The sequence below is a fragment of the Sciurus vulgaris genome (genome assembly GCF_902686455.1).
Source record: "Sciurus vulgaris genome assembly, chromosome: 2".
Classification (NCBI taxonomy): Eukaryota; Metazoa; Chordata; class Mammalia; order Rodentia; family Sciuridae; genus Sciurus; species Sciurus vulgaris.
This window is the reverse complement of record NC_136462.1, coordinates 155,871,485-155,895,915: the sequence shown is the minus strand read 5'-3', so window position 1 is coordinate 155,895,915 and position 24,431 is coordinate 155,871,485. Positions and strand designations below refer to the sequence as shown.

Genomic DNA, 24,431 nt, shown 5'->3' with positions numbered 1-24,431 from the left:
CATTTTTTAAAATTAGATGAAATCTAATTTCAGTTTCCTTGGGTTAAACAAATACCCTCTTTCACTGACCCACCACCCACACCAATGTATATTTTCGCCATCTTCTAAACAGTTTAGTCCTTGAAAGCTAAAATTACTATCTTTGCTGCAGAATTTTATCTAAAAAACTTAAGACGCTGTTCTTGACTCCATGATACATCTTGGATTTATTATATGTTGCTGCCACCAATGGACTGAAATTGAGACAAATTTTACATCGAAGAAAATTTTTGATATATGAAAAAATGTTCATCTCTGGCAATTATAGAAGTGCAAATTAAAACTAAGATTTTATCTCACTCCAGTTAGAATGGCAATTATCAAGAATACATGCAATGATAAGTGTTGGCAAGGATGTGGGGAAAAGGGTACATTGTTGGTGAGGTTGCAAATTGGTGCAACCAATGTGGAAAGCAGTATGGAGATTTCTCAGAAAACTTGGAATGGAACCACTATTTGACCAGTTATCCCACTCCTTGGTTTATACCCAAAGGACTTAAAATCAGCAAACTACAGTGACACAGCTACATCAATGTTTATAGCTGCTCAATTCACAATAGCTAAACTATGGAACCAACCTAGATGCCCTTCAATAGATGAATGAATAAAGAAAATGTGATACATATACTCAATGGAATATTACTCAGACTTAAAGAATGAAATTATGGCATTTGCAGGTAAATGGATGGAGCTGGAGAATATCATGCTGAGCAAAATAAGCCAACCCCAAAGAACCAAAGGCCAAATGTTTTCTCTGATAAGCGCGTGGTGATTCATAATGGGGGGAAAGGAGAAGAAAGAATGAAGGAACTCTGGATTGTGCAGAAGGGAGTGAGGGGTGGGGGTGTGGACGGTGACAAGGACAGCGGGATGAGACTGACGTTATTACCCTATATACATGTATGATTACACTACCAGTGTGATGCTGTATCATGTACAGCTAGAGGAAGGAGAAGTTATGCTCCATTTGTGTACAATGTGTCAAAATGCATTCTACTGCCATGTATAATTAGAACAAATTAAGATTTTTTAAAAATTTTTTAAAAAAAGAAAATTTGCAAGATGATGCCTGCTTTCACATGGCTGTACTGTATTCTCAAAGTCTTATACACACAGGTGAAGAATACAATAAAACATCATCTGATGTGATGGTCACTTTGTATGTCAACTTGACTGGGTCACAGGGTGCCCAGATAGCAGGTTAAGCATTATTTCCAAGTGTGTCTGTGTTTCTGAAAGGTATTAGCATTTGAACTGGTATACTGATTAGAGCACATGATCCACCCCAATGTGTCATTCAATCTGTTGAAGGCCTGAATAAAAAGGTGGAGAAAGACTGAATTCATTTCACCTGACTGCCCAATCCAGGACACTAAGCTGATCACAGTGCCCCTGGTCTTCTGGACTTCAAAATGAACTGCACCCTCCACCATAAGATCATGTTTTAGGCATTGACTAACTGGGAAGATAAATTATGTGTGTTAGTCAGCTTTTCTTTTCTGTAACAAAACACCTCAGAAAATCAACTTAAAGGAGGAAAGATTTGTTTGGGCTCATGGTTTCAGTTCACAGCTGACTCCATTCCTTGAGTCTTAGATAAATATTCTGAGGCAGAATACCATGGCAGAGGGGTGTGGTGTAAGAAAGTTGCTCACCCCATAACAGATAGGAAGCAGAAAGAGACAAAGGGACAGAGGACAAGATTTAGTTCCCAACAGCACACCCAACAAGAACCCACTTCCTTCAACTGGGTTCCACCTTCTACAGTTTCAACCACCTCCCAATAATAGTATAAATCAATCAATGGAATAATCCACCGATGCCATCAAAGCCCTCATGATTCGATCACTTCCCAAATCCCCACCTCTTAACATTGTTCTACTGGGGACTAAGCCTTCAACACATGAGTCTTTGGTGGCCATCCCAGATCTACACCATAATAGTATGACTAACAAAAAAGCCACTTCAGTCCTCTTTATGTATCTCAGATACTCTGTAAAGCCACATCTGACCAATCAAATCCTTCGCCAAACAACCAATACCTGGAACATCAATTCATGTTTCCCTCCCAGCAGCTTCATTAAAGCCATCACAATAGAATCCTGGTGAATCCTCACTATTTTCCAGTGTAAATCTTAACACTGTAAGACTCAACCTGTTCATTTCTCCATAGAAACTTTCATCTTCTTTGGACAAAGGTGAGGTATTTGACATTTGTTCAATCCTTCCCTTGGTTAAAAAAAAAAAAAAAACACCAATAACAACAACAAAAAAAATAGGAATAATTTCTAAGAAATCATTCTCATTCTCAAATAAAACACCAGACCTAGGAAGAAAAAATCATTTCCCCCATCAGTATCAAGTGTCTCCCTCAAACATCCATCTACACAAGTTCAAACACATCCCTTTTTGTTTTGGAAGTGTTCAGGCATGCAGTGTGGAGGTGGTATGGCAGCTAGTTTGAGGAGCCTGGAAACCAGGTGTACAGCCTGGTAGACTCAGATCTTTCTCCCTGGTAGATCCAACACGGAGTGCAAAGATGGCATAGTTTATCGTGTAACTGGTTTCTGCCTCTGTTTCAATAAATGATGCTTCTTAGGCATCCTCTCCTGCAGTTCCTATTTGCAAACAGTTCTGACACTGGTTGGTAGTTAGCAGTCATTAAGGGAAGCAACTCCATCATCATCTGGATAATCCTTAAATGTTTTTTTTAAATTACTAATTACTGCCCACTATGGTAAAACAACACTTTACTTAAATAAATGCTATTTTATATCATTGGTTTCCACTTCATATTTTTTGTACATTTTCGAATCTTTATAAAATGGACTTATAAGAGTTTTGATCAATGAAAAGGAACCAAAACAATCAACATATATGAATAAAGACAAATAAATAAATCAGAACCCTGATGTCATTTGTCTTTGTCTCCCTCCAGTGCCAGCTGGGCCCCGTTTTTCTTGTCTTCATTCCTCTACTAAATAAGCCTTTCAGCCTATTCCAGAGAGGCAAATAAAAATGAATAATTCAGCCTCCCTTCTCATTTGTCCTCCCCCTCATGGAACCAGCACCTTTTGTTTTCCATCAATCCCTGGTTAAATAACATTACCACTCGAAACACATTCTTTCCTCAGTCTCCACCTTGAGGATGGCGTACTGCTCTCATGAACCTTTACTGAGGGTCCTAGGGTCCAGGAGGTAACCAGCTTGCCTTTCTGTGCATGCTTTATCTGTCGCTTTAAGAAAATTGACTAGGCTGGGGAGATAGCTCAGTTGGTAGAGTGCTTGCTTTGCAAGCAAGAGGCCCTGGGTTCAATCCCCAGCACCTCAAAAAAAAAAAGAAAGAAAATTGGCTGATGGGCCTGAAGAGAAATGCTTCAGAAAATGTTCCTGATGGATAACTACCAAGGGCTGAAAACTCTCTGGAGCTGGAGACTAAGGGGACACTTCCAACCCAGGAAACCTGGATAGCCACAAGGGGTTCCTCCTAAATCCCATACTGAAGCCTAAGGCTGACCAGTCAGTTGCTATAGTAACTGGATCAGTGCTTCTTCCCATCTCAGTTGAGTTCTCAGTTCTTGGAGCATAGGGAGTCTGTGGAGGGAAAGATCCCAACCACTATCCTTTCTGAGCCCCCCTGCCCGCCAAACCTTAATCTTTCACAATGTCCCACTAAATCTTCCTGACAATTCTGCTCCATGAATCAGCCACGTGTTTTGTATTTTCAGGTACTTACGCCACTTAAGTATCCCCAGTGATTACATAAGTTCTGATTCATTGCATCCTTGCAATCTTTCCTGAGCTCAATTTAGCCCTGAAAATAGCTCTACTTTTCCAAACAACTTGTCATTTCCATTTTTCCCTCCTACTGGAAGGATAATAAATTCTAATATTCAACAGACACAGAAGAAACTATTAAAAATTAAGAAAATATAGCTAATACACTATGAGGAATATGATTATGACAGCTGCCATTTATTAAAAACCTCCCCAAAGTTAAGCACATAAAAAATTAGGGTCTTGTGCTTCTGGTTGTATCCATAGGCCAAAGCAAGAACAATGCGTCAGTCATAATTATGGCTTTGTCCTCCATCTTCAATGAGACCTACAAATCTATACCTTCAGCCCAAATATAATCCATGCTCCAGCCTCCATGCCAAATGGCTTTCTCCATCTGACAGTCCATGCATCACTGTCCCCAACATAAGATTCCAAAGTGCCATCCATCTCTCCCCAAGTCCACCCCTGCTTCTGTTTTTCCCACATGATCAGGTAGAGTCACTGAGTCAATATAACAAAGTAAAGACTCTAAATTCTTCCTCATTCTTCCCTCTCACCACCACCTGAAACCAGTCCCCAAGTCTCACATGTTTCTCTTTCAATCATATGTAATCTGTTATATACCCTCAGTGTTACACATTCAAGGGAGCCCTTGGTCTTTAACTTGTCCTCCTGCCTCCTGTATCATCCCCAACGTACCCTCCAAAGCCAGAGATACTCAAGCCATGTAACTTACAGCAGATTTCCTCCAAAGATGGCCTTTAAATCTATATCCTGTCCCACATGCTCTTTGTAGATTCTTCCCAAGATGGGGACTCTATAGAGAACCAAACTTTTTAACTGCTCGCAAATAATGATGTAGCAGAAAGGAAGCTGATGACTGAGCTTGACCATTCATCTATACCAAGTCTATCTGTCCCTCTAAACTGCAAGCTCTCAGGGAGATGGGAAGAGTAGTTGACATGTTTATATTGAGTAAGGTGCACATGGCATGTGGGAAGTCCTGAAATGTTTGACAAATGAATGCATACAAACTTTTGTTTTTCTCTATTAAAAATTTATTTTAACTAACAAAATATTTGCACATAATTCCATCTTATACAAAGAGTAATGATCAAGTTGGGGTACTTAGCATTTCCATCCCCTCATAACATTTCTCATTTCTATGAAATGTACACTAACTTCTGTGTCCCACACTGTGATTATTACTTACCTTCAAATTCCAAGTGATATGTCACTTTCTTGATGACACAGATCCAGTTACTGTCTTTGGATCTCTTCCACATGGTGGGTGGGTTCTTCTCAGGAACTTTGGGGTCAGACCTGCATAAATTCTTCCTTTGACTTATCTCTACAACCCTAAAGCTGCTACCACCAGTGCCTGGGACTTGCCTGAAGGTGATTCTGGTCTTCAGTATAATGGGTCAGGTCCAAGGCAAAAAATTCTAAGAGAGAAGGTGATATCATAGGAGTAGCCCTCAAACAGCAACAAATGAGGAGTTGGTAAGAAGTGCCACTTGATGAAATTTGAAAGGTATCTGTATGAATTATACATTTAAAAAGGAACAGAGAAGAACAAATTACTAGAAAAAAAGGACCATAGGACATGAGCTTATAAAAGAAATCTTAGGAAATGCAGATATAATTGGCAAAATAAGGCAAATATTAAAAATCAATAGAATGATTACAAAATAGAGTTGCTGATTTTCTTTCCCCAAGAACTGGGGATCAAATCCAATGCTTCATGCATTCTAGGCAAGTGCTCTACCACTTGAGCTACATCTTTTAATTCCCAGGGCATATATGAGAGAGAAAGAAGTATCAAAATTATAAAAGAAAAGGAAAGGGAAAGTAGATGAGGGAGGAAAAATCATCCAAAAAACATAACAAAATCATTTTATTCAATATAAGAATAGAATAAATTTTTAAACCAGTGAAGGCAATCCAGGCAGACCTGGAAGGTCCAAGGATCCATAATGACTCCAGGAGAAAAGGGCATGCCGAGTGAATGCTTTGGAAATGCTGGTCGAGTAGAGGACAGGATTAAGACACATCATTGTCAACTACAAAATCAACAAAGATAAATTAGAAAATCTAAGAAAAACAAAATCCTGCCCCAGAAAGACAGTTAAACAGGAAGAAAAATAAGGTGAGCATAATTTAAGAAGCACAGAACACACAGGATTTTGAAACTGGAACATCACCCCACAAGTGGTACAGATGTCACAAGAAAAAAGAAGCCTGAGTCCCACAGACTGCAGCTCTGTGGAGATCAACAGTGCAGCATGGTGACTACTGTCTATTCACTTTCAGCACCTAGATATAGTCCAGACAAAGGATCAGTGTGATCCATATGGTAGAACAGAAGATAAACGTTGACCTTGACACTGTGAATGCAGACAGTCCTCACCACATCAGATAGAATCAGCTTTGATGTCATTTAACCAATGATCCCCAAATGTTGTAAACAAAATAGACATGTAGTTCTCGCTCACCAAAAAGGACCTGGCTTCATGGGGATGGAGAAGGGCAGTTGTCAGCACCTAGCCAAGTGATATGGTCCACTTTCTGGTAACTTTTCTGTCTTCCACCCTAAGAGGAAGCAGAGGCTGCCTTTAATTTAAAATGTTAAGCCAAAATTTTGGATCATGGTACAATCACCAAAAGTGTAGAAAGGTTTCTAAGGAAGAGCTAGTGCCTCTTTTCTAGCCCTTTGCTTTCCTCCCAACACAGGTCCCTGTGGGAAAGCATACACTTGCGGGCATTTCTATCTTTTGCTCTTTTAGAAGTTACCTTTAAATTCTAAATAATGAGTTTGTAATTAAATTGCTGGATCTATAAATTTTAGGCAGTCTTCAATGACACCTTCAATGACAATTGTAAGAAAACCTCACTGACAAGAAAGTCTCTTAGCTAATTTCATTAGCTTAGTACATGGCCAGTTCTCCTAGTCAAGGCTTCCCTGTGACTCTTGACAGAGATGGGATTTCTCACTGCCTGAGCACCCTCCACAGAATGGGAATAATCACCATAATCCACTACCTCAGACAGCTCAGGGTCGCTATCTCAGTGAGGGGCAGTATCTTCTTGAAACTCTTTTCTGGTTGGTGGGCACCAGATTGACAAGAACTGGTGGCCTTGGGGGCCAAATGACACCACCCAGAAAAAATCCTTTCATCTACTCATGATGTCTGCCCACTGCACACTCTTCTTCCACTACCTCAAAAACACCTGGGACAAAGTTCTACATGCCAACCATTTGACAGAAAATGCTAACCAAGAAGTGTTGTTGAAAACAGCACTTCGGTTTTTAATAAACTAAGTTTACAAAACTTTCTCCTAGGGAAAGGAAGAGTGTAACAGCTCCTATATGCAGCCACCCATTAATACATGAGAGATATTCTTCTACATTTCTATATTTTCAAATGTTAATCTAGGAAAGCAATGTTTTTGTTTCCAATGCTCAGATTCTAACTTCAACAAAGCATCTCTCTTTCCAAGTGCAAGAGCACCCTCATGTGGCAGGTGCTTTGAACAGCAACACAGGCTTAAGCAGGCCAAGGTCCAAATGGCTTTGAGAACAGGAAAACTACACCTTTGTAATCAGGCCTGAACTGCCAGAGGGTGTTAAAATAATTCTTTTTATTAAACAAGCCTGGGAACACATTTGGACTCTGGGAGCTTTCATTCTCTAGTATAGAGCTGCGGTTCTCAAAGTGTGATCCACAGACAACAGCACCAGTATCTCCTAAGAATTGGTTAGAAATGCAAACTGCTGTCGCATCAGAAACTGAGGCTAGCACCCTAGAATTTGTGTTAATAAGTCCTCCAGAGAATTCTGACACTCCCTCGAGTTTGAGAACTGCTGGGCAGTGGCCAAAGACTCACCCAGGGCAAGGTCAGAACACCTGGAGTTAGCACCCCTGAGCTGTCCTCAGCAAGGGCAGATGGGAACAGGAGCCTAAATATCCCAGCTTCTGCACCACTGCGTGAGGTGTCTCTGAGGCACCAGTTGAGCTCCCCATGACTGATCCAACAGCCTGTGCTAGTTTCTCTCCTGCCCTCTCATCCTCATCCTCACACCCCAACATGTACACCTCCTAAATAAGTGGATTTCACCTCCATGATTGTCTTGGGGGCTCCTGCTGGTGATCCAGCCTGAGCCCATGAATAATAAACCCATACTCTCAAATTAAAACTGCAGAATAAAAATTAAAAAAAAAAAAAAAAAAAAAAAAAAAAAAAAACCTGCAGAATCTCCATGGGGGATATCCTATCCCTTGAATGGTCAGTACCTCAGCTATCAAGTCTGTTTCAGGGATAGGCAGTAATAAACCCAACCATATCTAGGGGAAGAGTCATGCCTGAGTAAAAAACTTGGAGAGCATGTTTGGATTCTGGATTAGAAGAAGTATACCACAGTTTAAGGAAGGGCAGACATAGTCAGGCTGGGGATGCTGCCTGGACAAGCCAAGAGCTGCACATACTACTCAGGCTTGCTTGTCTGAGTATGTCAGCACTCTGGCACAGGTACCCCAATTTCAGACCCTCAAAATGTTAACTGATAAACACAAAGTCTTGCAGGACTGGCTGGCTCCAACTTCCCATGTTCTTTGCCTCCATTCACACAGATTTATTCTAATGGCTGCAAAAGGACAATCAAATCTGAACTCTAGGCCCACAGTAGAAGCTGAAGGGGCATGAGAGGTGAGGCTAAAGTGAAGTGTGGGTCGGAGAGCATGGGAAGAAGGTGACCCAGACCCTGGCCCCATGCTCTGAGATGGGAGGGACAGAAGGACAGCACACAGGAGGTAAAGCATTAGAAGTCCAAGAAGCTGAACTGAGAAAGTCACAAAGGCTACCTCCAGCTGCCAGGATCAGAGAAGGTACCTGAGAGTGGGTGGCATTTGAGCTGAACCCTGGAAAAAGGGATTTCTTTTTTCCTGTTTAATAATTTATTGAGATGAAAGTCACATAAAATAAAATGAATCATTTTGAAGAAAATAATTCAGTGACATTTAGTACATTCACAATGTTGTTCAACCTCTACTACTTCCAAAGCATTTCCATCATTCCAAAGTATAGTTTTGTTCCTTTAAGCTGTTCTTCTCCATTCCTCCCTGCCCATAATCCCTGCAAAATGCCAATCTGCATTGTCTCTATAGATTTATATAGTCCAGATATTTCATATAAATGAAATCATACAGTAACAGACCTTCTGAGTCTGACTTCTTTTACTTATCATGTTTTCAAGGCTCATCCACAATGCAGCATGCATCAGTACTTCGTTCACTTTTTATAGCTAAATTAAATGTATAGACAGAGCATTTTGTTTATTCAGTCATCTGTTGATTAAAATTTGGGTTGTTTCCAACTTTTGGCTATTATCAATGTTGACATACAAATATTTGTTGAGTACCTATTTTCAATTCTTTTGGGTACATACCTATAAGCAGAATTGCAGGCACACATGGTAATTCTGTTTAATTATTTTAGGAACATCCATACCATTTTCCATGGTGGCTGCACCATTTTACATTCTCAGCAACAGGGAACAAAGATTTCAATTTTGCCACCTCCTTGTCACTGCTTGTTATCTTGCATTGCTTGATTCTAGCCTTCACAGAGGGTGTGAAGTGGTACCTCATTAGGGTTGGGATTTGTGTGTCCAAGGAAAAGCATCTTTGGTAAAGGAAACAAAGCATCCTGCCCTCAGCTCCAAGGTCAGCTCATTGAGGGCAAGGATTACTCAAAATCTTATTCTCCCTCTGTCCCATCTGTGTCATCTGAGTACCCAGGCTTAATTAGGTCACTGAGGCTGTGCTTTTGAAGAGGACACCAGGACCCTGGCTCCTTCTCTTTCTCTTTTTGCTTCCCAGGTGCCTTGAAGTGAGCAATTCCTCCACCACACACTTCTACCATAGTAGTCACATAACTACCATGGACTGAAACCATGAGCCAAAATAAATGTTTCCTCCTTATAAATTGATTATCCCCAGTATTTTGTCACAGCAATGGAAAGCTGACTAACAGTCTCCTTCTAGTGCTGTTGCAGCTTCACGTCTACCTGCTCAAAAAACATAATGCCTAGTCCCTGGGAGGGTGGCTCTGGCATGTACCACTGACACTCATCTGAAGTGCAACCTTGTAAGCTGGTTCCTGTAACTCTCCCTGCCCAATGGACCCATATGCAGATATCAGGAAGGAATCAGTCTCAGAAGAGTAAAGAGTTCTTTGAGGTGGCATTACCCTGTAAGATCTCATGAGACCCTATTCTCAAAGATTCTTTACCAGTTAAGTGACAAACCAGTTGATAAATTTAAAAGAAGGTACTATGGGCACTAGGCTCTCTCCTGGAACCTGGGAGTAAAACCACAGCAGAGAGTTGAAGGTCAGTTGTGTTAGTCAGTTTTTCATCACTGTGATCAAAATACCAAACAAAAATAACTTAAGGAAGAAAATTTTAGTTTGACCTCATGCTTTTAGATGTTCAGTCTATGCTCAGCTGGTTCTATTGCACTGGGCCTGAGGTGAAGAAGACCTCATAGAAGAAAGCTTCTCTGTTCATGGCAGCTCTAAGCAGAAAGTATGTATAGGATGGGGGGGGGGGGCAGGAATCAATATACACCCCCAATGACCTATCTCCTCCAATTAGGCCCAGTTAGCACCCAACAGTCAATCAAATTATCATCAAATGGATTAATCCACTAATGAGGTTGTACCCCACAACCTAACAAAAAGACCAGTCTCTGTATTGTGGACAATGCCTTAAACATATTAGGTTAGCCAGGCTCAGTGGAGCACACCTGTAATCCCAGTGGCTCAGGAAGCTGAGGCAGAAGGATCACAAGTTCAAAGCCAGTCTCAGCAATTTAGCAAGGACCTAGGCAACTTAGCAAGACCCCATCTCTAAATCATATATAAAAAAGGGCTGAGGATGTGGCTTAGTTGTTGAGCACCCTTGGGTTCAATCCCAGGTACCAAAAAAACAAAACAAATACACACACACACACACACACACATATACATGTATATAAAAAACATGAGATTTGTGGGGAAAATTAAAGATCCAAAAATCATAACAATAGTAATAAGCAAGAATTCTGGTTCTGCTACATCACAGACCACTATAAAATAGTTTTAGTCAGGCATGGTAGTGCACATCTGTAATCCCAGCAACTCAGGAGGCTGACACAGGATCAAGGGCAATCTTGGCAACTTAGCAAGATCCTGTCTCAAAAGAAAAAAAGAAAAAAAAAAAAAAGGGTGGGAGGAGCTGGGGATGTAGCTTAGAGGTAGAGCACTACCTCTGGGTTCAGTCCCTAGTACCAACAAAAATAAATTAATAAAAACTTTGATGTGACAATAGCCATTTATTTTGCTCACAAGTTTACTATTTGGGTTGGGTTAGGCAGGGTAGGTTCATTTCTGCTCCATACCATGCAGTTGGGGCTGCCCAAGCATGGACCAGAGGTCCATTACCAGGGTGACTCGGTAATATAACTGGCCACTGGGCACCAACTGTTGGGTAGCTCAGCTGGCAGATGGGTTCTTAATATAAGCCTACCAAGTGTGGCACAGACTTACCTCTCTTTATGGCCCACACTGAGTGGTTATGTAGAACCATTTCCTCTGAACTCACACAGGCCTCCCTGATTCAAAGGAGAGGGCTAATAGAATCTCTTGATGAGGAAAGGAATTGTCTAGGCCAGGTTCCAGAAGAGCAGGTGAAACCAGAAATACCTTTGTGACCAGATATGGAAAATATAATCTGTCACAATAAGAAACAAAAGAAAAAAAAAGTAGGAATCAAGGTAGCTGCACTCTAGATGTGGGGGTAGGTAAATTTGTATGCATGCACATGTTTTAGTATACACGTGTACACATGTGTGAGCATGAACACAAGAGCATGTTCACGTGTATGTGCATGTGTATGTGTTGTATGTTCATGTGTTTACGCATAAGCATATACGTTCTACTCCAGTCACATGGCCTTTACCTCTGCTCCACCTTCTATCTGTGCTTATAGCCATATCTAAGTTTATGAGCCTCAGTTTTTCCTGCCTTGCCTGAATCCCTTTCCCTTTCTTTTGGTAATAGCCCTTCCACCCCATTTCCATGGGAAACTTCCTCCTCATGTGGTTTCAGTGGGAGTGTCCTGCAGGTATATGACACACAACTGGAGTTTAGCCAATTCAATTCTGTTTTCCTGAAATCTGATTTGAGTGGGGAATCCCAGGGGCTGGAAATTGGTCCCAGCTCAGTCAGTCCATCATAGGCCCTGAAGCTCCTGCTGGCCAGTTCTGAGACCCCAGAGACATTCTACCGATAGCTGCTATTGACTCTGCAAGCACCCATAAAGACCCTTTGGCTTAAATCAGCCAAAATTGGTTTCTGATTCTTGCAAATACTAATATATATCCATATTTAGCTCTGATCCCACACAGAGGGTCTGTAGCCCTGTTTGATCCCTACCACAATCCCAGATGGCTAGTGGCTGAGCTGGGGAGAGAGCCACATATCAGCAATAATCCCTACAACCTTCTCAGACAAAGCACATCATCACAGGGTAGGCAAACATTCCAAATGGTGCCTCCCCAATATACTACCATTTTACAGATGAAGCAACTGAAAGAGAAATCAGAGCTCAGATTTCACAAAACATCATCTTACCCCATAGGATGTGCTTCTTCCATGGCCTTCAGGGGTCTCCCCAAAAGTTAAGTCCCCAACTGAGCTCACAGAAATACAGCCCCAGCTCAACCTGGTCCACAGCAGCACTCCTGCTAAGGCAGAGAGACAAAAAGAGAAAGATGTATTTTTGGCAGCAGTGCATTAGAGGCTGGACTACTCAACCATCACTGTGGGTCAATGGGTTCCAAGTCACACAGACTCTCATAGCAAACAATTGCTGTTAAGATCCTGCCCCAGAGAATAACATTGACAGTGGGGAAGAAAATCAATCCTGTGTTTACAGACTTAAGCCAGGCCCATATTCAGAGCTGCCAGGGACTCTGCATGTATGACCAGATGTGTCCTCCTTCCCTAGATGGGCTCCACAGTACAAATGGGACCACTGGCTCCACAGCTGCTTAAGCCAGGCTCATCTTCAGAAGATGCCCATGTGACTTCGTAACAAATCCTACCAATTTGTTGATAAGCTTTCCCCAAATTTAAAAGCCAGTTGAAGGGACTGTTGGCAAATGAGGAAGTTGCTGCTGAAGCAAAATGTCAAAGCATTAATTCTGCCTAACTAACATTTTCTGGATGCTACTTTGGGCTCAGCACCATGTGAAGCCCTTCCCACATGGTCCTTCACTCCACATATCAGCCCAATGAAATGGATTTTATTATTGCCCTACTATTCAGTGGAGGTAGCTGAGCCCCAGAGAAGTAAATGCACTTGCCTCAGTCCACCCTAATGCTCTAAGCCACACTAGTCAAGCTGCAAGTGACTATGGTTATGCCTAACTTGAAACACTAGATCTTGAAACTGCAAAATTCAAAACTGAGGCCTGATCTCACCTTTCCCATCTACCTCATCATTAAAGGATTCTCCCTCAGGGTGGCAAGACTGCCAAATACCATGTCCAGAAGAGGAGAGAGAACAGGCTCCTTTCTCAGAATTCCCTGGCAAACACCTTCTCCAAGCTCAGTGGCCCTAACTTGGCCTCCCACCACCCTCTACTGTGCTTAGGGCCTACACTGACAGTGGTATATCTCTTAGAGACAGGGGATGTCTCCAACCTCCCCAGACTCAAGAACCACAGAGAGAATTTAAAAAAAAAAAAAAAACAAAAAAACAAAAAAACAAGGCTTCTTCCAAGAAAAGGCGGAGTGGCTAGTGGGGAAGGCTCACCCCAGCTAGAATGTTATAGAGCAATGACCTAGACCCAGGCCCATATGTTCATTTAAAAAGTATTTCCTGAGCCTTTGTTGTGGGTCAGGCACAATTTTAGATGCTGGAGACAAAAAGTTGAAAGGTTCTTACCCTCCTCCCTCCTTCTGCTGGCTCTGGCTGCCTCTCATGGTTAAAGTCTTGTTTAACAATTCCTAGGAACTGAAAAAATGTCCTCCTAACCAGCTTTTCTAGGTTTAAATTGAGTCTGTGACTTCAAGCTGATTATTTCATTTCTCTCAGCTTACTTATTAATAAAATCAGTGATAACCATAGCTGCCACAAAGAATTATGAGAAAGAAATGAAAAGGGGATGGGACACATAAAGGAAACTTAAAGCAACACAACATCCAACCTACTGGGCGTGAACCATTTTCATTCCACTGAAACTGTGATTTGGATTATATACCTAAATCACTGCCGTGGAGGGTTATAGTCATTTTTATGTGACTACTGCTCTGAAGATGCTCATTCACCCTCTCACTTGTTAAATAATAAAAATGTTTCAAATACTAGATTTAAGTGGGGGTGGTAGTCTATATTAAATAACCTACCTGGTATCTAAAGTTGTCCTTATCAATCTGACAGCAAGGGTTCTTCCAGGAACGCAAGCAAAGGCAGTCAAAAAGACTTCAAAAAAAGTACAGGTTAAACTACTTCATTTAATCTAGCCACACCCAGAGGATTCTTTCCCAGTTTCGCAAGGAACTTATTTAGACTCTTAGACCAGGAGACGAAACTGAGAATGATGTCTGAAGAGAAAGTTTCCCAAGTCCTTACACTAAATGGCTTCTTTCTGTTAAGCCTGTTGTTCTTAACATTCAGTACAGATTTAGCCCTGGTTCCAACCAACCAACATGTTGGTAGCTGATAAACAGAATTACCTAACAAGCAAGCTTTGAGTTAGAGCTGGAGTCAAGCGGGTTTCACAGGAGCTGCTCAATTCACAAGACAGTAAAGGCAAACTGCCATTTTTCCCTTTGCATACTTTTTTCACTGTCTAGCCTCGTTCACATCCTCGTCCCCACCAATTCCTCTCACTTGACTAAAATTGGTTCTCCTCTATGTGCCCATTAGGATGCCAATTCTGAGTGCCTTAAACTATAAACGGAGTGATCAGCTCAAGTACTTGACCATATAGACTTCCATAGGGCCCCGCGGGCTTCGCACTCTCAGCGGACTTCCACGTTCCTGGGGCCCCACATGCTTTGCTTGATGAGGCTTATTGAGGTCATGCTGCCGTCTCCCTGGATGGCATCAAGCCGAGACGTTTTACGAGTCTTTACTGGAATCACTCCAATACAGGTGCATGGAGGACGTGGAACAGAAAACTCGCCGCATCTCAACCAGGACAACTTTCACAGCCTCTACTGCCAAGCAATCTGCGCCGCGCTGCGGAAGAGCAGACCTCACCACCAATTCCGGGGGCGGGCTCAGGGATGTTTGATCTAATCAGGGGCCTCAGATAATCGGTTAGACCAATGAAAACCCAAGCTTGGATTTTCCGTTGTCTTCTGGGAAAGTACCACCCCGGAAGCAGCCGCTCCTTCCAGCCACACCTGGGCGGAGCTAGCTTTCCGGCCCGCCATCCCACTGGCCGATCTATTGCCAATAACTGGGAGGTGAGAGTAGGCGGGGCCCGGAAGCTCGCATCTGCGCAGAGCGCGGCCGGCCGCGCGCGGGAAGCCGCGGAGAGCGCGGAAGCGTTCCCCGCCTCTGAGAGCCCGGCGAACCGGGAGGAGCCTGCCGGAGGAAGGGGAGGGAAGAAGAGCGACTCTTTCTGCGCCCCCGCCGGAGGCGAGCGGTGGAGGAACGCGGTCTCTCGACCAGCCCACTCCGTGACCTTCCGGGGTTGGTCCCTCCGGGGAGCGCGGCCCGCGCTGGGGGCACCGGTACACAAGTCGCTACGGACTTGGACGTCACGGCGCAGGTAGGTTGTATTACCCGCGGGGCCACACGGATGACGAGGAAGGACCTCGAGACCCCTCCCACGTGCATTTCTTGCCCTCCCGTCCATTGTCAAGAATAAGACCGGGTGTTGTCCTTTTTCCACGTGGTGTCTTTGCACTTCTCTATCAGGCTTTTGCCTGTGCAAGACAAGTGGCTGTAAATTTGCCTTGCAGTGAGAGAGTAGTTTTGCGGCCAGAAGATGGCCTGGAAGAGAGTGCTGCTTGTGTTTGATTAGAAGCGACTTCCCGCTGGAAATAAGGCCTGTGCCACAGTTACACTGGTCCAGCCTCAGAGAAGTTGTCAGTGTGGATAATAGAGAGGAGGGACTCTTCACAACCTCTTACTTATTCCACTTTGCTTCACTGTTATCCTTTTCTCTTTCTGAGTCGATAAGTGAAATGACTAAATTCCGTTGGTAACTGAGAACCAAAAGTGAAGGTGGTCATTTCTTTGGGGATGGAAGGGGGCGTGCCTGATTATTAGATTGTGTTGGAAAGACAGCTGAAGGGAAAATGGGAGCCAAAAGCAGGGATGGAGGAGAGTGGAAGTGAGGGAAGAACTGGTGTTATTAGGGAGGAGTGATGTGGAGCTTGTTGCCTGGGAATTAAAGCCAAAGAGAAATGTGGGTCCCTGGGAGGAAATTACCAATTCAGCAGTCCTGGAGTTAGGTTCATATGAACTTGATTTCCAAAGTACAGGAACTCACAAATAAAAAAGACATCATGGTCTTGATGAAATTTCTTTAGAAATGTTAAGTCAAGAGTGTAGACTTGGGCTGGCTATATAGCTTAGGTGGTAGAGTGCTTGCCTCGGGAAGTACAAGGCGCTAGTTCAAATACCCAGCACCAAGAAAAAAAAAAAAAAAAAGAGTGTAGACTTTTCTTTTTACTCATTTGTAAAATTGTTATGGTAATATCCTCATCCTTTTGTGGTGCTGAATAAATGAGGGGGTCTGTGTAAAGTATTTAGCAAGTCACAACTCAAGAGTGTTTGTTGAGGCTTAACTTTGAGGCCTATGGAGGAGGTGGAAAGATCAATGTTCTAGGTTGGCTTGTAACTGCTCATCTCTGGGACCAGCTCCCCCTAGCTTTTTGCCCTGAAGAGTACCCAATTTTTTCCCAGCCCTACATTGAATCTTGTCTGTTTCATAATACAGTGTTTATTTTTAAAAATGTTAAGGTCATTGAAATGGAAAAGTTCATGATTTAAGTTTTTAAATGTAAATATATTCACTATTGTAATGCTTTTTTTTTTTTTTTTTTTAGTGGAATATACAGGGAAAAAGCATACCAGTTATGGAAAAAACAAGTATCAGTATTTCTGTGTGATTCTGGAGTTGTTTTGTTTTTAAGGAAATGGGACATTTTAGCTATAGTTAAATTTATTGCATCCACTCCTCTGACTTCTAGGAAACTCTAAATTCTAAGACATCTTTCCATTGTGGTTTTATGCAACGTATATGGTAGATATTAGTACCACAGAAGCTAATAATCCCTTCTAATTTCTGCTCACCTTCTGTGTTTGCTCCTTAGAGCTTCTCATTGGAATTGTGTCCACCATTTTGATCCTGTTCACTTAGCATTAGTTCTCTTAAGCTCTCAAGAAACAGCTTTCTCTTCACACTGTAGTCTTTGTTAGAAAAACTCAATGAAAGACTAACCAGTTGATGGGCATATGCTGTCTCTGGTTGGATATTATTAGGCCAGTGACCACTCTTCTCTTCAGTGTGGTCCACTCTCTTATGCAGATACAGTTTGCCTATTTTTCCTGGGGGCAGTCACATCTGTCCCAAGCTTCCAACAGAGTGTAACCTTCCATCATCAGAGGTACTCTAAGAAAACAGGATTTTTAAAAAATTCATAGTAATGTAAACAGGTATCAAACTTCTTAGCACTTGATGTATGCTGTCTTACTTAATTCTCATATTACAGCTAAGCCACAGTTGAAATAGTTGCATTTTACAGTGAACAGACTGAGGCTTACTAAGTATTGGCTACAGTTTGAGCTTCAAGTCATCTCTCTGTAGTATATAAATGTTTTGCCACCAGTAGAAAAGGAGGGTTGTCAGAGCACAGTGAACTTTGGAATTCACATAGGTTCTTTTCAACTTTACTGCCCTACAGCCCCTGGCTCCCTCAAGTCAGAGTGAACACCCTGGCAGAGGCCACCTTCCACAGATCCAGAGATGGCATCCGTGGATTTTAAGACCTACGTGGATCAGGCCTGCCGAGCTGCTGAGGAGTTTGTCAATGTCTACTATACCACCATGGATAAACGGCGCCGTCTCTTGTCCCGCCTGTACATGGGCACAGCCACCCTGGTATGGAATGGAAATGCTGTTTCAGGACAAGAGTCCTTGAGTGAGTTTTTTGAAATGTTGCCTTCCAGTGAATTCCAAATCAGTGTGGTAGACTGCCAGCCTGTTCATGATGAAGCCACACCGAGCCAAACCACAGTCCTTGTTGTGATCTGTGGAACAGTGAAGTTTGAGGGCAACAAACAACGGGACTTCAACCAGAACTTCATCCTAACTGCTCAGGCCTCACCTAGCAACACAGTATGGAAAAATAGCAAGTGACTGCTTTCGCTTTCAGGACTGGGCTAGCTAGTGGGGGCAAGAAAGGCCTCCTTGCTCAGCCCCAGCTTTAAACACCAGACTCAAATCTCAGGATACAGAGAACATAAGTTAATTTCTATTGTTGCAGTGATGCTGCAGACAACATTGTGCTGAGGCTGAACTCTTTTGTGTTTCTTGCAGCCCCAGGAGCCCCTTTTCCTGAGTAATACTTGTTGTCATAGTTGCCTTTTAAAAGTAGTAAACTTTTCTATTTTTCTACTTGTCCAGTAGAGACCCTGATTCTGGAAGTTCTGACAAATAAAATAATACAAATGTTGCTTCTTTTCCCCTTGCCTGATGCATTTGACTAGGTTTTGAGGATGCAGGAGGAGGGTTGAAGGCAGAAAGCATAAGAGAAGGTACCTGTGGAGGTTTGTGTTCCTGGGCTAAGCATTTACCAGAGGTAACTGTACACAGGTGGGCAATGATACAGGATCCAGGGAATTCATGTTAAGCCAAGGGGTTCCTTTGAAACTCATGCCCACTGTCCAGGCTTGAGTTGAGACTAGAATTCCTTAGGACCCTGAAAATTACCTATGCCCAGGACACACCCCAGACCAACTACACCAAAACCTCTGAGCTTAGGGGTGGGCATTGGCATTTTTCAAACTTCTCTAAATGTGTGATTCACTTGAGGGTACATCAGAATCACCCAGGAGAAATAACTGGGCCCTACCTTAGCACCTGAGCTGAGAGTTAAATGGTGAGAACAGATGAAATACTAGAATTAGCTAATTACTGCTTTATGTGAGTGATTACATAAAATTCTCAAAATGAGAAATAATTTTTTAAAGAAGCACTAAGGTTGGGAGCAGCATTTAAATTAGAAGCTACTTTTACTGACTCTAGGCCAACCCTAATTGTATTTCTCCAGAAAAAAGAAAAAGGAAAAAAAAAAAAAAAAAAAAAAAAAACCTGTAAATGTTCCATTACTTTACTCCTTAATCAATAGATGACATCTCCAGCAACTTTCCCAGTCAAGTTGTATTTGATAACTGTGTGCTAGGTCTTGGATGGGGTTATGAGTTAGAATTTTGTAACAGTATTTCACAATTGGAAAATGTGAGAAGGGAAAGAACATGAATATAGTGACACAGATGGCAGCGTCTTCCTGATACCCTATTCTCTACTAAGTACTAAATCCCATTTGAGGACTGAGAGATTCGGTGTTAAAGTTCAATTTATAGCTAGGATTGATGTGATTAATCCTGGCCAATGATGTAGAAGCTGAAAAACTGGATTGCTGGGAATTTTGCTTCAATAGACTCTTCCTCGTTTCTCTCTACCCTGCTTCTTAGAAACAGCTAATGATGGGCAGACCACTGGCCTTAACGGTTTTGGACAAGGATAGGCAGCTACACCCTAGAAGTAGGATCATGTTGAGCTAGAAGGAAGCTAACTCTCTGGTAACTATGTGGAACCACCAAAATTGCTCCAGTTCTCTTAGCAGTTACCAGTATGGGATATGTGTACTGGATTGTAGCAATAATCCTAGGAAAGGAAAAAGATTTGTAACAGGAGTAGACAGTAGTTTATTTGTACAGGTGGCTCTGCCATGGGACCAGAGTAGGTTCAGGTGTGTTCCCTGCAGTCAAGGGTTTCCTAATCTAATCAGGTGAATTGAAATAGCAAATTAGGTACAATCAAGTACCCTGTGGCAGTATTTCAGTCAACATTGAACTGCATATATGACTGGTCCTATAAGATCATATTGCCTTATATCTTGACTGGTCTTAATTGTGTGTCACACTTATGCTCACACAGTGAAATCAAGTAACAACACATTTCTTAGTACCTGTTGCTGTCATCAAGCTCAACACATGACTAAATGCAGCTTCAAAGCCACATCTAGAGTGGTCAAACAGGTCTTACAGATTCATAACTGACAAGCTGAGCAAGCAGTTCAGCTGAAATGCTAGTAAAACATGAAGACACCAAAGTGAAGTTCCAAACCAACATGTAGAATTGTCTGATACCCTGAAACACTGACCACTGTCCCATAGGAAAACAAAAGGAAAGAGAGTGGCAAACGAATTGTGGGAAGAGTGAGATGCTGCTCTAAGATAAAGCCCCCTATGCCCACTAGAAGTAAGCTGGGACACTACCTCCCTCACCTCAAGTCTGGACAGTGGGCATGAGTTTCAAGGGGACCTCTATGGAGTCTTATCATTGATCAGACCAGAGAAACTTCCAGATTACAGGCTTTTTTTTTTTTTTTTTTTAAGACAGGGTCTCCCTAAGTTTCTAAGGGTCTCTCTGAGTTGCCCAGGCTGGCCTTGAACTTGTCATCCTCCTGTCTCAGCCCCCTGAGTTTCAGGGATTACATGTATGTACCACTATGCCCTTACAAAGTTTAAACTCCAGATTATGTCCAAACTGTCAAGACTGGGTGTATACCTACCAAGTTTGAAACAGACCACATTCTGAAACTTTCTGATTTTTTGGTGCTCCAGGAACATCTGCATGAGGACTAACATGTTCACAAGGACCCCTCAGTCTTGCTAAATATCATTTCACACCACCACTGAACCTCATTTTTCTTCTGCTAAAATCCTCCAAGTCACTCTTCTTTACCTACTCCCTCCATCCCAGCCCTATCTGGATCTCCTCCCCAACATCAGTACACCCTCCCCAGGACTACCCCTGTTCTACCAGAGTGAACTTAAACTGAAGAACTAATAGACACTGCTCTATCACCACAGAGATACCTGGAAGTAGAAGTGAAGGGAGAGGGTGAGACAGAAAAAGTCAAAAGCCTTTCCTTTTCTTTTCTCCACAACACACCATAGGGTCTGTGAACCAGAATAAAACAAGAATATGCGCTAGGTGTTTGTGATCACTCTTAAACCAGTTGTTTAAAGTTTTGCTTTAGGAGAATTTAATTGTAAGACAAATCTAGGTGAATATTTTACTATTTTTTGGTTTTGCAAAAAATATTTTTTGTAAAATTTGTTTTCCTAACCAGATTTATAAATCTTATTCCTTGTTGTCTGTCTTAACAGACTGCATATATAAATATTGTCCACTGAAATAATGTCAAGGTTCTATTGCTGGGATTAAAACAATGAGTGTAGGAAAAGGAAGAAAACATTTCTGAATTTCAAAATTACTCAACGTAGTAAAAAATTTTGCTTCATGCCTGAAATCTCAGGAATGATGGAGGTGGGAGGAATACTAGGGTCTGAATGGGGATTTCTTCCCTGTCACCAAGTCCCACACCTCTGCCTCTCTCAGGACTGCTTCCTAGTTCCCAACTGGTCTCCTCCAATCATGTTGTCCTCCCCAGTTCTGGCTTGGTCTCTGTCCCTAGGAAAGACTGGGGAGGCAAGGGCCTCTGATGGGTTTGACCTAGAGGCTGGACCTTAGAGGCATTGAGTGGGACAAATGGGAGGGGTTATGGCCTTCCACCAGGTTCAGAAACCTCTCCACAGCCCCAGACACTTGTCTGAATGTGTTCCTGAGCTTAAGTAACTAGTGTTCATGCTAGTTTCCTCTTACTAGGGTCTGAGAGTTAGGAGGGGTCAGGGCGTGACCAGGATATGGATCATACTTGTCCCACCTTTCCTATTGGTTAGGGTAAAGTTGCGCCCTTGGATTCCCTCCTGAACAAAGGACTGACCAGGGAGTGGGGATATGCCAGACCTCCCCTTATGGGGAACTGCCTGGGGAGAGCCAGTGACCAGCAGGCCCTGGGGTCCTCTGGATCTGTACTAGATCATCCTCTTCAGTTGGGCCGGGCCTTCCCCTCTTGCACTGTGCCTTTGCACTGGTTGTTCCCTCTGTCGGAAGATACTTTCCCAAGTGTCCCAAGGCTGCACCCTCACCCCTTTGAATTTTTGCTCAGTTTTACCTCCTGGAAACTATTCAGAACAACTAGCCTCGGCTACCTTGCACCTAATTGCTCTCCACTTCGTCCTTGCAGGCATCATCTTCTATACTTATTATCCCTATTCATGGTGCTGCGGTCATCCTGGGTATAATGTGACCCTACAGGGCAAGTTCTTGTCCATTTGTTCACATGGCAAGGCACCAGATGGGGAGCCTTGGGTGCAGGAATCCCCACCTGACAGATGCCAAGGACCCCAAGTGGCTCTTCCTGAGCACCAGCAGCAGCCAATAAGTGGCCATGAGTTCCTCTCTGGGCACCCCCCAACCCTGCTGGTGGTGGCAGGAGCAATACCAGGGTCACCGTACCTTCCCGAAATTTCTCAGCCCTGAGCGCACTTCCCGTCCTCTGGAAGACACCCTGCAGTCATTGCTAAAGTTTTGTGACTGGGTAATTCCAGCCCCACGTATGCCTGGAATACCAGGAAGAATCAAGCCAGCCTACTGATGACCATCGCTTTGTCCCAAAGTCCAGGCTGCAGGACCGACCCTTAGAGCTTCCATCCTGCTAGGCATTCCCAACATGACAGAAGCTAATGCCTTACCAGGGGATGGGGTCTTGGGGAGGAAGAGACAAAGTGTCCCTGGGGATTCTGGAGAGTCCCAGAAGCTTGTGTGTGTCCAGTTCATTGATCCTAGTCCCATCTTTGCTGAGATTAAGGACAATTGGGTAAAGAACTACTTTCACCCTCACTGTTAAACAGTGTGAACTGGGATGTAACTCAGTGGCAAAATGCCTGCCTTGCATACCCAAAGCCCTGGGTTCTATCCCAAGTTTAAAAAAAAAAAAACAAAAATGAATACTACTTTCAGTTGGGGGCTGGGTGAGGTTATGTCTCAGTGGAAGAGTGGCCTATCTAGCACTGTGTGAGGTACTGTGTTCGATCCTTAACACCACATAAAATAAATAAATAAAGGTATTATGTGAGTCTACCACTAAAAAAAAGACTTCCAATAAGGTAGCAATAGCAGCAGTTTAAAACATGTTATGTCTTTGCTAAAACCAAAATACAGGTTACAACAGAATCGATAATCCTGAATTTGGCTAACATATTACAATAGGGAACATGAAGTACAGATTATACAAATGAAGATTTATGATTTTGGTTTAAAAGTGCAATAAGGACTAACCTCAAGTACATTTCTCCCCCTGCTCCAAAACAAACAACAAAGGTTATCACATAGAAAAATAAACAGAAGGCATCCTCCTTTCTCTGTGTTTCATTCTCTGAAGTCCTTCTTCTCCATTTTTTTTTTTTTTCTTTTGCTAGTGCTGGGGATTTGAACCCAGGCCCTTACTGAGCTATATCCCCAGCCCCCTTCTTCTTCTCTAGGTCCCCAAGCCTGCTGGTCAGCTCAGGGGGTAAGGCAGCACAGGTCAATCAGGTTGTAACAGAACACAGTCGTTTGTGTCTTCAGTTTGTTTGAAAAAGTCCACTCTGGTAGAACAGGGGTCCTGTTAATGTAGGGGAGGAGGTCCAGACAGAGCTGGGATGGAGAGAGTATGTGAAGGGGAGTGATTTGGAATTCAGTAGGGTGTGAAATGGACATTAAGCAAGTTGAAGAGGCACTTATGAATCAATGTTAGCCTTCATGCAGGGTGTTCCTGGAGTACCAAGAAATCAAAGTTTCAGATTGTGGTCTGTTTCAAACTTGGTAAGTGCATACCCATCTTGCCTGTTTGGATTTTATATCAGGGCACAGTGGTACATACGTGTAATGCCAGCATCTCAGGAGGCTGAAACAGGAGATCACAAGTTCAAGGCAGCCTGGGCAACTCAGTGAAACCCTCAGAAACTTAGCAAGGAACTGTTTCAAAATAAAAATTAAAATTAAAAAGGGCTGGGGATGTTTCTCAGTGGCAAAGTACCCCTGGGTTCAATTCCTGGTACAAAATAACAAAACAAACACACATGTTACCCTTGGATCTTTGTATTACTGAACAGACACTTTTCTTGTCCTTATTCCCTAATCCTAAATACAACATAACAACAATATACATAGAATTTATTTATAGTTATTGGGCATTATAAGTAATCTAGAAATGATTTAAAGTATATTGGAGGATGTGGGTAGTTTGTATGCAAATATTACTGCATTTCACATAAAGAACTTCAGCATCTATAGTTTTTGGTATACAACAGGGTCCTAGAACTAATACCACACTGATTCAGAGGGAGAATTGTATGTTTATTTATGGATGCTGACCATGTACACACACAATTTTCATACAAGATAATTCATCATACATTCTATGTGATG

The 24,431-nt window shown here is 42.6% G+C and overlaps 1 protein-coding gene and 1 long non-coding RNA gene across 4 annotated transcripts; one reads left to right on the top strand and one right to left on the bottom strand.

Annotated features, from left to right (window-relative positions):
* Positions 1-3,374: 3,374 nt before the first annotated feature.
* On the bottom strand, positions 3,375-15,172 carry LOC306652910. 3 transcript variants are annotated; one of them, XR_013761577.1, is made up of 5 exons: positions 14,847-15,172; positions 14,272-14,313; positions 12,493-12,605; positions 11,407-11,590; positions 3,375-6,411 (listed from the first exon to the last, which is right to left on the bottom strand). It is a non-coding gene; the product is annotated as an uncharacterized lncRNA (long non-coding RNA). The 3 variants fall into 3 exon arrangements; XR_013761578.1 differs by having other exon boundaries at positions 12,493-12,602; XR_013761579.1 differs by lacking the exons at positions 14,272-14,313; positions 14,847-15,172 and having other exon boundaries at positions 12,493-14,251.
* Positions 15,173-15,369: 197 nt separating this feature from the next.
* On the top strand, positions 15,370-18,585 carry LOC306654095 (NTF2-related export protein 1-like). Its single transcript, XM_079127333.1, has 2 exons — positions 15,370-15,647; positions 17,791-18,585. Exon 2 carries the CDS (start codon positions 17,853-17,855, stop codon positions 18,243-18,245), a length of 393 nt encoding a protein of 130 aa, XP_078983459.1. The 5' UTR covers positions 15,370-15,647; positions 17,791-17,852; the 3' UTR covers positions 18,246-18,585.
* Positions 18,586-24,431: the final 5,846 nt, after the last annotated feature.